Source organism: Epinephelus fuscoguttatus, linkage group LG22 (genome assembly GCF_011397635.1).
Source record: "Epinephelus fuscoguttatus linkage group LG22, E.fuscoguttatus.final_Chr_v1".
NCBI classification, from domain to species: Eukaryota; Metazoa; Chordata; class Actinopteri; order Perciformes; family Serranidae; genus Epinephelus; species Epinephelus fuscoguttatus.
Window position 1 is genome coordinate 33,466,932 of NC_064773.1, and position 13,876 is coordinate 33,480,807.

General features: G+C 40.7%; 1 protein-coding gene across 1 annotated transcript in view; it reads left to right on the top strand.

Moving 5' to 3' along the window:
* The window catches only part of sult4a1 (sulfotransferase family 4A, member 1), a 52,513-nt gene extending 41,976 nt beyond the window's left edge, over positions 1-10,537 (top strand). The window contains exon 7 of the mRNA XM_049567122.1: positions 6,179-10,537. Coding sequence (XP_049423079.1) covers positions 6,179-6,291 — 113 coding nt within the window. The 3' untranslated portion in view covers positions 6,292-10,537. The remainder of the gene's footprint in view (positions 1-6,178) is intronic.
* Positions 10,538-13,876: the final 3,339 nt, after the last annotated feature.

The following is a 13,876-nucleotide window of genomic DNA, read 5'->3' on the forward strand; positions in this document are numbered from 1 at the left end:
GCGTAAATGCATTAACACCTCACCTGCTCCCTAATACTGTCATACTGTATACAATAATAAGATTATAAACAGATAAGGATTAGACAGACAGGTTCAGAGAGAGTCTTGAAACTAGTTTCACAAGACTTTTTCTCTCTCTCTCTCTCTCTCTCACACACACACACACACAATATCAAAGTCAGTACTTTGACCTGCTCAGGCCCTAGACTAAGCTGAGCAGTTGGCTTTACGTAAAAGCAGGACAGTTATATATTAGACACTGTTTACACGTCTAATCCTCAAACTGAAACACAAAACACACTTTACCATTTACGCACCATTAATCTTGCCATACAGTACAGGATTGCAGATTGCAACCAGCTAAATTTTCTCCCGGTTAGAGTTTATTCAGCGGTCATTGCTCAGGAAGATTCACTGAGTTAGCAGCAAACTCAGTAGCACAATGCATGACCCCTGACCCAAAAACAAGCCACTGTGCGGCGACAGACTCTGGTTAGCGGGTCATGCCTGGTTCACACTGCACGCTGCCCGATTCTAGCCACAGCGACGTATGGTGTTGGTATGGATCGTAAAAGACAAAGAGTATCGTACACAATAATTCATCGTTTCATCTTGTGTAGTGTGTCATAGTACACAACAACCAAAGAAAAAAAATAGAAAAAACAGTTTTGACAGAAAGTCTAGCATGTTTGATTTTCTTTTTGTCGTTTACGCTTTCTCCTGTCACAGCGGGAACAGCCCATTGGTTCGACATCCCATTGTTCCGATCATATTAAACTCATTGTTCCGAAGTTCGTTCCGAAATCATCATAATTCCCTGTGGTTAAGGTCTGGTTAGGTTTAGGCACAAAAACACTTGGTTAGGGTCAGGAAAAGATCATGGTGTGGGTTAAAATGAAAAAGAAAGTGACAAACACATAAGCCGTGAGCCTGCTCCACCTCAAGCTGGTCGCGGCGCACCTTACACCCGCCGTGAGCTGTTCAGCACCGCGGACAGTCGGACTAATGGGATGTCGAACCTATGGGCTGTCGAACCAGTGACATGGACCTGTCACAGCTGTCACTTTGACCAATAGGAACACAGAGCGATCTGCTGCCGTAGACAACTGTATGACAACAGCACTCCAGGGTTTTTGATATTTCCTCTAGGGACGTTACCACACTGAGTAAAAAGGGAAAAATTATGGTGTGAAACAGCAGAGGCACTTTGTCAACCCGGTGAGTATTACCATTAGCATCAAGCTAGTAAAGAATGTTATTTCTTTATAATAGAGACGGACATAAAGTAAGAAAATTAAAAAATAGTGGCTTTGACTTACCACAACTGCAGAGGCTACCAGCTTCATTTGAAATAGACTATGTGGTAAACGGGCCGTTATTTATTATCTCTGTATTTTTATATTTTTACTTTTGATCCACTCCTGTTTTCCTTGATAAAGTTAATGCATGTACAACATTTCAGCTGGCACATGAACAGACACAGTGAATGAAATAATAGTAAAAGTAAGGGCGACAGACTCTGGTTAGCAGCTAAGCCAGTAGCACAGTAACATACACAACTCCTGAGCTGAAGCACAAGCAGCTGCAAAACTACAGTACACACTATACTTATAGCAGCTATCGCAGTAGCACATTAACATACTCAATTCCTGAGATGCAGGACGAGCCACTGCGCAGCTACAGGCTATCCTTAGCAGCTAACCTAGTAGCATAGTAACATACATGACCCCTAAGCCGAAGGGCAAGACGTTGCGCGGTGACAGACTCTGGTTAGCAGCTCAGCCAGTAGCACACACAGTCTGTGGCTGCACAGAGGAACCTCGCCATCCCTGAACTTGAAGTCCAAGATGGCTGCTCAGTGCATCAAAGTAGTGAAAGCTGTAGTCATATACTGTTTATTAGCACTTCTGTCTTATTTATGTCTCATTAAATCAATTGCACACATAGTATTGTCTAACCTCCAACTGTGGACATGTTGCTACATTGTTTGTGCACACAAAATGCAGCGTAATACCTTCCTTGTTATCTACTGCTGGTATTGTTAACAATGGCTGAGAATGGCTAACCTGGTATTGCTGCTGCTGCTGCTGCTGCTGCTGGTACTTGGTTTTACAACTTATACTGGGACGCAGTCAACTTGGGTCATTCCCAGCTTCGAATTGCAATGTAAATGAAACGCAGCATTAAAGGCATCTGATTAGCTGAAAGGTGAGAGGGCGGTGTCAGCACCACCGCCATTAAAAGTAAAAATTATGAAATAAATGTGTCATTGGGAAAAATGCCACTATGAAATAAAAACAGACTAATAAAAAGTAAAAATGTCTGTAATTAATTTTTTTTAAATATCCTAAAACACTATCTATTCATATATTATAATAATAATATTTATTTTATGATGTCCTTTTATAGTGTATTTAATATTGAACACACTAGGCATAATTATTTGCATAAGTGATGGGATCTGTGAGTTCTGTCCATAGACAAGACAGTTTTCGCACACTCAGTTTGAGATGATTATAGCATCATCGTGTGGCTAAATGTTGCATGTACACCACAGATTGCATTTCATTTCTGTATAGTCAGTGATCTCAACCTGCAGGCCCGGTCCAGTTTGATTTAATTTTTGTTGTTTCTCATGTTTTTTATATGCATATATATATATATATATATATATATATATATATATTCCCTAATTTGTTGTAATTATTCCATTTGGTTTCCATTGTTTCCATTCCTTTTTTGGTGTATACTTATGTTTTCTTTCATCTGTTCTTTTGTTTCTTCATTTTTCCCCATCTAATTCTTTTTCTTTTAGTGCATGGAAGTCTGGTGTCTGGTGTGCTATAGGCTTAACACACAGCTGTCAGTCTGATGTATCTCACACGGGCCGCTGCAGGTGAGTCAGAGCCACGGCATGCTGCTTCACTCAGCAGCCCCAACTGTCCCATGAATCATCAGAAGTCACGTGATTGTTACATTACAGTCATCATGGAGAAGAGTAACACTGTCATCACAGTCATAGTCTTGAATAGGGCCACACTCAGATTGTGACAGTACTGTGAGAGAATTAGAATCAACCCATCCATCAACGTGTTGTTGAAAAGATTAAAAAGATGAAAGACAACTCATAGTAAATAAGCACTCATCTAATACATGTCTAGCTGTGCTTAAAATTAAAGGGGTTTGCCAAAGGTTTATTTAACTTAATTTAAGCTACAGTAGGTAACTTTTTTGATTTATTTTTATACTGTCACTATATCCTCACAGTAGTACATGAGGCAGGTAATCTGTGAAACAACCAATCAGATCCAAGGCATCTCTAAAGCAGCTGGTAATCACTGCTAGTGAACTTTAGTCAAACTGTCAATCTAGACAGACCCATAGACTATAAATAAAGATGGACAACATGACAGCTCCTCGTAAGTGAAGCCAAAACATGTCAATCGCCCCCTGGTGGCTGGCTGCAGTACAGGTCATACAGCCTGTCCCCTCCATGTTAGTGAATGGGACATGGGCCAAACTTAAAACTCAAAGTACACATCAATAAATTTGTTGCCAAAGATGGTTTCTGTCATTTACGGTAGAACTTACCACCCTGATGTTAGTTTTTAGGATAAGTTTGATTTTAAGTAGTTATGTAGTGCTATAAAATGGAGATTTGATGCCATGATCAACAGCTTTGTGTGCCAGTCAGTGTGCTAGAATTCAATGGCGCTAAGCCCAATGGGCTGGACTGGGTTTGGGTGGAAATGGATGAATGACAGCGGCAGCAGCAGATGGCAGCGGCCATGTATGGGATAGCTTGGCTTCACTAATGTATAGCGGCGGTAAGTGGGGATGCGTTGTCCATCTTTAGTTGCAGTCTGTGGGCAGTGCTGATCAAATACCAATCAAGATTCCATTATTTTTTAAAACATTTGAGTGAGAGATAGTCAGTGAAGTAATAAAGTATCTTGATTCATATGCTCTCATCAAAACCACCAGACTTGAAGAACAGTAATTTTAGTTTGCTGAACATGTGAGTTGTTGGTCTTCAGTCACTTAGTTACAGTAGTTTATGTTATTGTGTGACTTTGGTGAATCTGAACTAACCCCTTTAAATAGCAAAGCCTCACAAAAGGAAAACATATCTGTTTGAGGCAGTGGTAGACCAGCAACTCCCCAGGTCAGCAATGCTAAATCACTGTTTTTATGCATCTGCACTGCCAATGGCCTTTGGATAGCCTAGTTTTCAGGTTGTTCGTTTGTCCATCCTCCGTCCGTCCGTCCGTCAGTCCCATCCTTGTGAACATGACATCTCAAGAATGCCTCAAGGGAATTTCTTCAAATTTGGCACAAGCCTTCACTTGGACTAGAGGATGAACTGAATAGATTTTGGTGGTCAAGGATAAAGGTCAAGGTTGCTGTGACCTTGCATCTGTTACATATTGGTGTTCTGAGGTCAGGGTCTATGTGACCTCATCTGTCTCATTCTTGTAAACCTGATATCTCAAGATTACCTTGAGGCAATTTCTTCAAAGTTGGACTTAAGCAGGAAGCTGTTAGATTTTGGTTGTCAAAGGTCAAGTTCAATGTGGCTTTGTGTCTGTTGCATTCTTGTGAACATGATATCTCAAGAACAACTTACAGGAATTTCTTCAAATTTGAGACAAGAATAAACTGATTCGAATTTTGTAGTACAAAGTAAAAGATCAAGGTCAATATGACATCACAAAATATGTTTGTGGCCATAACTCAATATTCATATGCTTATTATGACAAAATGTCACAAATGTCTAATAGGATAAAATAATGAAGTGACAACATTTTATATCCAAAAGGTTGAAAATCAGCTTCACCATGACATCACAATGATCTGCATAAAACACCTTTATGGCCATTACTCAGCTACTTATGTAATAATGGCTCATAATGCAATAACGCTTCATAATGTAATAACAGAAATGTAATAAAAGTTCATAATGTAATAATCGGCTTATAATGTAATAAAATCATGAGCGTATAAGGTAATAACAGCTTTGTGCATAATGTAATAATGTAATAAGTTATTACATTATGCAAGAATGAGAAGAGCGTTTTAGAACCATGTAATAACAATGAACCAGCTCAAAAGTTCTTAAAATATGAACACAGCCTGTCAGGACACCCAAGTAAAAACATAAGTCCAAATAAATTTAACTAAACAATATGCATAAATAATACATAACCATAAATTATAGTTGCCAACAAAAGTCAAGTCCAGGGGGCTCCATTTGTCATCTGTTCACTCAGATCAAGGCTTAATGAGTGAATGGGATTTAAAAAAAAGAAGAAAACTTTACTTCTTCCAATGAATGTCTTTAATATGTTGAATCCAGGCTGTAATCCACCTGGCATTTTGGCTGAAGAGCTGCCTGATATTGGACGCAAGACCACTATTAACCTACTAATACTTATGCAGCAGTCTAAACTTTCTACCAACTGCTTACCTGCAACAATCAGACAGTGGAAGTGAGCATGGCATTCTCAAAGGAAACCTCTGTTTGACAGCAAGGTAAACCAGTGAAAATACTCTAAATACAGTGTACACTGATATACATTTTTTTTAGATGAGACTTTCTTTAGGTGGCCAAAACACGTTTTGTTGCTGACCCCTCCACAGCAGTTGATTGCTCCATGTTGGACTGCTGCCACTTCGCCAAATTAGGGGTGTGCCAACTGACATCTACTCTATGTAATATATTGTCTTTGAATAAGTACCCTATCCAACCCCACTTCAAAAAATTTGAACTATCCCTTTAAGGTAAGCTGCTGCATCCACCCCCAGCCAGCTCATGAGCACAATGTTTCTATAGTGAAATATTACCTGACCCCAGATTTGGTATTTGGAATTTGATTAAAAACAAAACTACAAATAATCTGTAGGATTAACTAACAAAGCAGGTCTCTACCATGTCATATGTATTGTGCATTAGTGTTGCACATTCCCATACAAACTTCTATTGAATTAGCACATTAAAGCAAACACACATTAAGTCTGGAGCTTTTAGGACTCTTGTAGGTCTGGGGCCATCTTGGTCATCCAGTCTTGGCTGCTGAATCACTTTCAGGTCTAGGATGCTATCTCTGTGAGCTGTTTTAACTGAATGTTTTATCAATATTTAAAACTCCTCCTTCTCCTCCTGTGTCCTGTCTGCAGGTCGTGCTGGTCTGTGGAAGGATGTCTTCACAGTGTCTATGAATGAAAAGTTTGACGCCGTGTACAGACAGAAGATGGGCAAGTCCGACCTGACCTTTGACTTCTGCCTGTGAGGAGCACCTGACCCCGCCCTCACCCCGTACCGCCTCTGTACCCCCAATGATCTACTGCAGTACAGTCGACACTTCCCACCACGCTCCCACGTCTCCATTCAGTCAGTCAGTCTGAAGTTTAACAGTGCAGTCTGACAGTGGGATCACACTACAAGACTTTTCCCAGAATGCAATCTGTCTAAATATGTTCAACCCATCCTTGTGGACTGATCAAAATGAGTCCAGATTTCTTAAGAATTCACTGAAATTTCTTGGTCAATAGTTAAACCAAACCTCCCTCAGCCCCTACCTCCACAGTATGTTCCCACTGCTGTGTATGTACATGTGTATATACTAACCAGGGTTTGACCGATATGGGATTTTAAAGGCAGATACTGATACTCAACACCAATATCGATAATGTCAATATTTACATTAAAATTCTCCTACAATATGGCCGCATTCACAACAGGGATTCAGTAACAGGGATTCAGGCTATGTGCAGATATTATATGACTGAAATACACAGACAAACCAGCCAGTTCAGCCATTCAGTGTTTTCATGTTAGGGTTGTCCCCCTTCCAGACGAAGTCCCTTTCCATTATTTGCAAATCCATGAAAAATCTGTGTATGAAAATGATTAGTTAGTGGAAAGTATTGTCTAGGCACTTCTCAAGGCAAAAGTGTTTATATTTGTTCCAAATGGTAACTTGAGGTAAAAAGCTGGCTGTGACAGGGTTGAGATGTAAAAGCTGTTCAACTGGGGATAGTGGCATTCATAGTGTTGCATTCATTTGCTCACCTCCGAGGCTGACCCAGAACATGCTAGAGGGTTATAAATCCTTCCTGACCTTGGACCCCCTTGGAGAGGCTTTAGGAAGTAGCCATGGTTCATGGATATGAGCAACTTTGTTTAGTCTACTACTACTGTGACCATGTTACATGCTAATGTAGGCTAATGTACAAGTTCATGAAGGTGGGGGCCGCAGGCTGGAATTGAGCCTGTGGCTGCTGCAGGTGGGTCACAGCCTTTGTACAAGGGGCGCCTGCTCTACCCACTGAGCCACTGGGCATCCCATTTTTATGTTATTATTTGGCGGAAATGTTGGAAGTTGGCGGCACAGTGGTGCAGTGGTTAGTATTGTTGCCTCACAGCAAGAGGTTTCTTGGTTTGAGCCTGGGGTGGGAGAGCCCTTCTGTGGGGTGTCTGCATGTTCTCCAACCTACGACTTCAGACTTGACTTGGGCTTATCAATCTTGACCCAGGACTTGATTTAGGACTTGTCAGGCTTGACTTTGGACTGGACTTGGGATTCGATTCAGGACTTGCTTATCTTGACATGGAACTTGTCAGTCTTGATTTGGAACTTGTCAGTCTTGACTTTGGGCCTTGACTTGGGACTTGATTTTGGACTTGCCTGTCTTGACTTGGGGCTTGTCTCAATGTCACAGATCTGGTGTTTATATTCTAACTGAACAAACTGGAAAAACCTCTAAGTCTCTTTAGCCAGGCAACACTAACATCTGCCCTTAATCTGCCACTTGTCGGTCTAACCCTGACACTGAGTGCATTAGCAGTTGTCTTGATGCAGCAGTGGCTCCAGGCCAAGTGGATGCATGGAAGGTAACTGTAAGAGGTGAAGCCAAACCTGTAGAGAAGATGCCAATCACGCCTAAATCCATCCAGCAGCTCACTGTCAATGCTTGGACATTGTTGTGTTAGATTATCTTTTTTTTTTTTTTTTTTTTTTTTTGCTCATAGTGTTGCAGGGTTTTCAGCCTCATCACTGATTGTCACTTATATGTGAGCTTCATGTATGTATATGGATGTATGTGAGTGTGTGTGTGTTAGAAAGAGAGGGAGAAAGAGTGAGGGAGTTCTGTCTTGTTAGTGCTCATTTATACTAACAGAATGTATCAGGGTTTCCAGACTGACTTAGACATTAAATTCAAGGATTCATCAATGATCTTTAGTGGTATCAAAAAACAACAACAACAATAACAACAACAAAAAGCAGGATGTGACCGTGAGAATAGCACCAGAATTTTCTTCTCACTTTAAAACAAAAACCATCAGAATAATTTGACAATCACATACAAGTTGGACAAGTAACGGCTTTAAGGAGCAGCATACTCAATTCTTAACACATTGCTTGAGATTTTGTGACAACATGATGGCTACGTTATCAGCATTTGAGACACAATTTGTTGTTGCACTGTATTTACTGTGTATAATAAAATATATATACCCTGGGGTGGTAAAAATGAGCAGCTGCTGCTCAGTTGCAGATGCAGCTGTGCCAAACACTGTAGATAATATATAATGTACTGTCCCCCAGTTATAAAGGCAGATTTCAAACCCTCATCTTCAATGTTTAAGGTCCATGCAGATACAATTTAAGGTTTGGGGCCTATACGTGATTTTTAGGCCTCTGCATCAGTGACGGCCGTGGCACTATGTTTCGGGTTGTCCGTAGTGTTTGTCTGTCCCCTGTGTACAACTTGAGGGAATTTCTTCAAATTTGGCAAAAAACATTCACTTGGACTCAAGCATGAATTGATTGGATTTTGGTGGTTAAAGGTCAAGGTCACTGTGACCGTGTCTGTCTTATTCTTGTGAATATGATATCTCAAGAACACCTTAAGGTAATTTCTTTAGATGTTTCAGACAATCGACCGAAGAATAAACTGATTAGATTTTTGTGGTTGAAGGTTAAAGGTCAAGGTCAGTGTGACTTCAAAAAATGTGTTTTTGGCCATAACTCACAAAAACTTCACACAAATGTCTAATAGGATAAATTAATGAAGTAATAATATATATATATATATATTATATCCAAAAGACCAAAGGTCAGCTTCACTGTTACATCATAATATTCCATATAAAACATTTTTCAGGGCATTATTTAATGTCATATCTCAGGAACGGAAGGGGAGACATTTGGTCACTGAATTGGTGACTCTAATCCTGGGTGTGGGGTTTGGGCAGAGGTTTAAACCTCTAATGGTGTGTTCACACTGAATGTGATGCAAAGTTGCACGCCGCATTACTTGGTCTGTTCATGTTTTTGCATTGACTTGGGATCAGGCTCATTGACTCGGATTCAGTGTGAACATACCATAAGCCAGATCACACATCTGATTACAATCCGTCTTCTGGCTACATCCACATGAGGGTCAGCCCTACATCAGTCCAGAGGGTGGTAATAATGCCCCTGAAGCTGTTTGATAACAGCTAAAACACACTAGAACAAGAGAAACTTCACATCACAACAACAGTTTAATTAGGTAGCTAATAACGCCTTCACAGGCTCTAACTCACCATTCAGGGGTCGTACTGATCAGGAATCCAACCGTAAAGCAGCATGCCACTGTCTGTATGTGGTTTGAATTGATAGAGCCATTTTATTCCTCTGTCACTTTGCATGTGACAGAAAGAAAATGGCTAATTTCAGTGTAATATCAGTGTCACCTCAGCTGCTGTTATCTTGAGGGCATACCCTGTACAAGAGACCATTTACTGACATTGTTACACTTGGGAGGAATAACATTTAGTATGCATCAGATGGATGTATTTACACCTATTAAACATCTCAGATGTCAATCCATCTCTAATGCTTTTTGGATACATTTACACTTGGCTTTTTAGCTATCAGATAGCTATCTAATCCACACACTCTTTTCCTGTGTGAATCATATTACCACTGATGGGTGAACAGCGTCCTTTCTCTCTCTTTCTCTCTGTTTTCTCAGAAAAGTCAGGTTTTGGCTGCAGGAGAGGAGAGAGCAGAGTATTAACCCATAACCAGCATTAACTATGTTTTGTATTCTGCAACTCACTGTAGTGTCATGACAGCAGCAGTATCTGGAATCAGACTATTAACCTGAGGCATCACTTACAACCGGTCCAGCACCTCTTCCACAGTTGTCACAGCAATTTCCAGTCCAGCAGACCAGTCCCTGCGCTTTACCAGACACTTGTGAATGTCTTTATTGTGTGGATGCAAACAACAACCTCGGCACTCTGGTCCCGCCGCCTCTTTTACGGCTGCTCATTCTTTCCTCCCATTGTTCTTTCTTCTCTCTGTCACTCTGTTTACAGCCGTTGGCAAGGCTTCAGCTGCCCATCTCCACTTTTATGGTTTGTTTGGGTTTTTATACATGCCTGTCTCTGTTTCCTGGGCATCTTGCGTTGTATTTTACATGCTTTGCTTGCTGGTTTATTAATAAAGTTGTGTCTTCAGGCAATATCTGATGACTGTGTCTGTGTCTCTTCAGTGTCTTAAGTCTTGTTCTGAACTGCTGTCAATAGCAAACGTGTTTTTGTTACTGCCATGAAATACAGGACATTAAAGAAATTAAATATGGTTCAAATTGGGCACTTGCAGGCTGTGATATAGGGTAGGCAGCCATCAGGTGGCACATGAACATCCATTCAACTACAAATGTTTTTTTTCTTAGGTGAAGGTCAGGGTATGAGCACACATGTATAGCCTACTTTAGATGACATGTAGACCGAACATTTCGTCTGTAACTGTCAAAATACAAGTGACTCAAAATGACGATAAAGAAACATAAAACGACTACAAAGAGACACATAAAAACAAAAATAGACACAAAACAACTACAAACACATGCAAAACGGCTGAAAATACATGCAAAGAGAGTTAAGATGAACACAAAAATGGGCAAAACAACCACAAAGAGCCACAAAATGACTACAAAGGGATGCAAAGCAACCACAAAGAGACAAAAAAATGACCACAAAGAGACACAAAACAGCTACAAAGAGATACAAAGCAACTGCAAAGAGACACAAAACAACAAAAAAGGCTAACCAACTGCGAAAATTAGGCCTATCCTGACCCGAAAAGATGCAGAAAAATTGGTCCACGCTTTTGTTACCTCAAGGCTGGATTACTGTAACTCTCTATTATCAGGTAGCTCTAGTAAGTCCTTAAAAACTCTCCAGCTAATTCAGAATGCAGCAGCACGTGTACTAACAGGAACTAAGAAACGAGATCATATTTCTCCTGTTTTAGCTTCGCTGCACTGGCTCCCTGTAAAATCCAGAATTGAATTTAAAATCCTACTGTTAACTTATAAAGCTCTAAATGGTCAAGCTCCGTCATATCTTAGAGAGCTCATAGTGCCATATTATCCCACCAGAACACTGCGCTCTGAGAATGCAGGGTTACTCGTGGTCCCTAAAGTCTCCAAAAGTAGATCAGGAGCCAGAGCCTTCAGCTATCAGGCTCCTCTCCTGTGGAATCATCTTCCTGTTACGGTCCGGGAGGCAGACACCGTCTCCACATTTAAGACTAGACTTAAGACTTTCCTCTTTGATAAAGCTTATAGTTAGGGCTGGCTCAGGCTTGCCCTGTACCAGCCCCTAGGTAGGCTGACTTAGGCCTAGTCTGCCGGAGGACCCCCCTATAATACACCGGGCACCTTCTCTCCTTCTCTCTCTCTCTCTCTCTCTCTCTCTCTCTCTCTCGTATTCTGTTACTGCATCTTGCTAACTCGGCCATTCTGGATGTCACTAACTCGGCTTCTTCTCCGGAGCCTCTGTGCTCCACTGTCTCTCAGATTAACTCATATTGCAGCGGTGTCTGGACAGCGTGACATGTGTGGTTGTGCTGCTGCCGTGGTCCTGCCAGATGCCTCCTGCTGCTGCTGCCATCATTAGTCATTAGTCATACTTCTACTGTTATTATACACTTATGATTATTGTCACACATGTATACTGCCAGATACTAATACATACTTTCAACATATTGTACCACAGTAGCCAGAACTATAACGATAATATTATTACTTTTATTAATGTTGTTGTAAGCTACTGTTTACTGTTTTCATTGCCGTCTGTCCTGCATCTCTCTCTCTCTCTCTCTCTCTCTCTCTCTCTCTTTCAGTCTCATATATGGATTACTGTTAATTTATTATGTTGACATCTATTGCACGTCTGTCCATCCTGGAAGAGGGATCCCTCCTCAGTTGCTCTTCCTGAGGTTTCTACCGTTTTTTTTTTTTTCCCCGTTAAAGGGTTTTTTTGGGGAGTTTTTCCTTATCCGCTGTGAGGGTCCAAAGGACAGAGGGATGTCGTATGCTGTAAAGCCCTGTGAGGCAAATTGTGATTTGTGATATTGGGCTTTATAAATAAAATTGATTGATTGATTGATTGATTGAACTATCAACTCTTTGTGTTTTGGTCCAATGTACTGAGGCCTTCTGTGTGTCTGTGACCAGGGCCCCACTGTCTCATAATCCGCCCATACCTATGGTGGCTAATGTTTGCAAACTTCACATATACATTGCTATGTAATATTGGGGCAGTTTACTGACTCATGACTCCTCTCAATGAGTTATTACTGTAACAAAATGTCTTAGTATTAACCATTATCTTCTAATTGTCACTTTGCCATACTTTTGCGTTGCAAAAAGTTACATAGTTTTTTAACTAAAATTCTCAATTACAAGCCCTGCATTCAAAGTCCTAGAGTAGCCTAACTGATGTGACCATTTGGGGGAAGTGGAAACAAGCTACAAACAAAACACTGACATATCATTGTCCAACCAGTCTCTTGCCTAAACCTAACCAATCCAATTAACGAAGGCAGCAACTTCGTTGGTGTGGGTTAAAATAATAATAATAATAAATAATAAAAAAGAAAGTGACAAACACATAAGCCGTGAGCCTGCTTCCCCTCAAGCCTTTCCCAGCTGATCCAGAGCCGGTCGCGGCGCACCATCAAGGCAGAAATACGTCCGCTGGGAGCCGTTGAGCACTGCAGAGCTCCCAACACAACCCTGACCCCAGAGTTAATAACAGGAGGTTATGGTGTTTCACTCTCTCCTCTCTATGACACTTGTATCTCGACCAGTAGCCTGCTTTTGTTGCATTGTTGATCCTCTATGGTACACAAATACAGTATAGCCTAGTATAATCACATATCAGAAAAACAGGACATTGGACTAATGGGATGTCAGAACAATGAGAGGTCGGAACAATGCTACGGCACCTATCTAGCTGGCAGACAACATTAGCATTAATTTGAAGTCGGGTTTGTGGCCACCTGAAGGATCTATGTACAGTTCTCACTCTCTTTTTTGGTCTACTTTAACTCCTCAGAAAAATATGGGGCTCTTTAGCTGATAAATGCTCCACCCTGTATACTAAGTTAGCTAAACAAAAAAAGAATTCTAAAAACACTGCAGAGCTAACAAGGAAATTAATAATATAGTTTCCTTGAGAACGAAGGGTAAGTTAGTAGCAATTGTAATTGCAGCCATTCTGTGACTTTATTTTTGAAACACCTGCTTTTATTTGGAAGTGTCTCAAACCAGAAGTAGCGCTTGTTACCTGCATAAAAAATTCACTCAATGACTGAGAAGCACCTGCAGCGGTAATGTAACGTTGCTAGTTTGTTTTCTGTCACTCCATCCTTTGTAGTTTTTCACTACAGTTACATATGCATGTAAGAATGAAGAAAAGTTTACTCTACTGGACTGAGAAGATTGCCTGGGAGAAGTTTTTAAGATAGCTCTGCTGTTGGTTGAGAAGCAGGCTAAAGTGGTTAGTGCTAGCTTATGTTTTCCTCATCT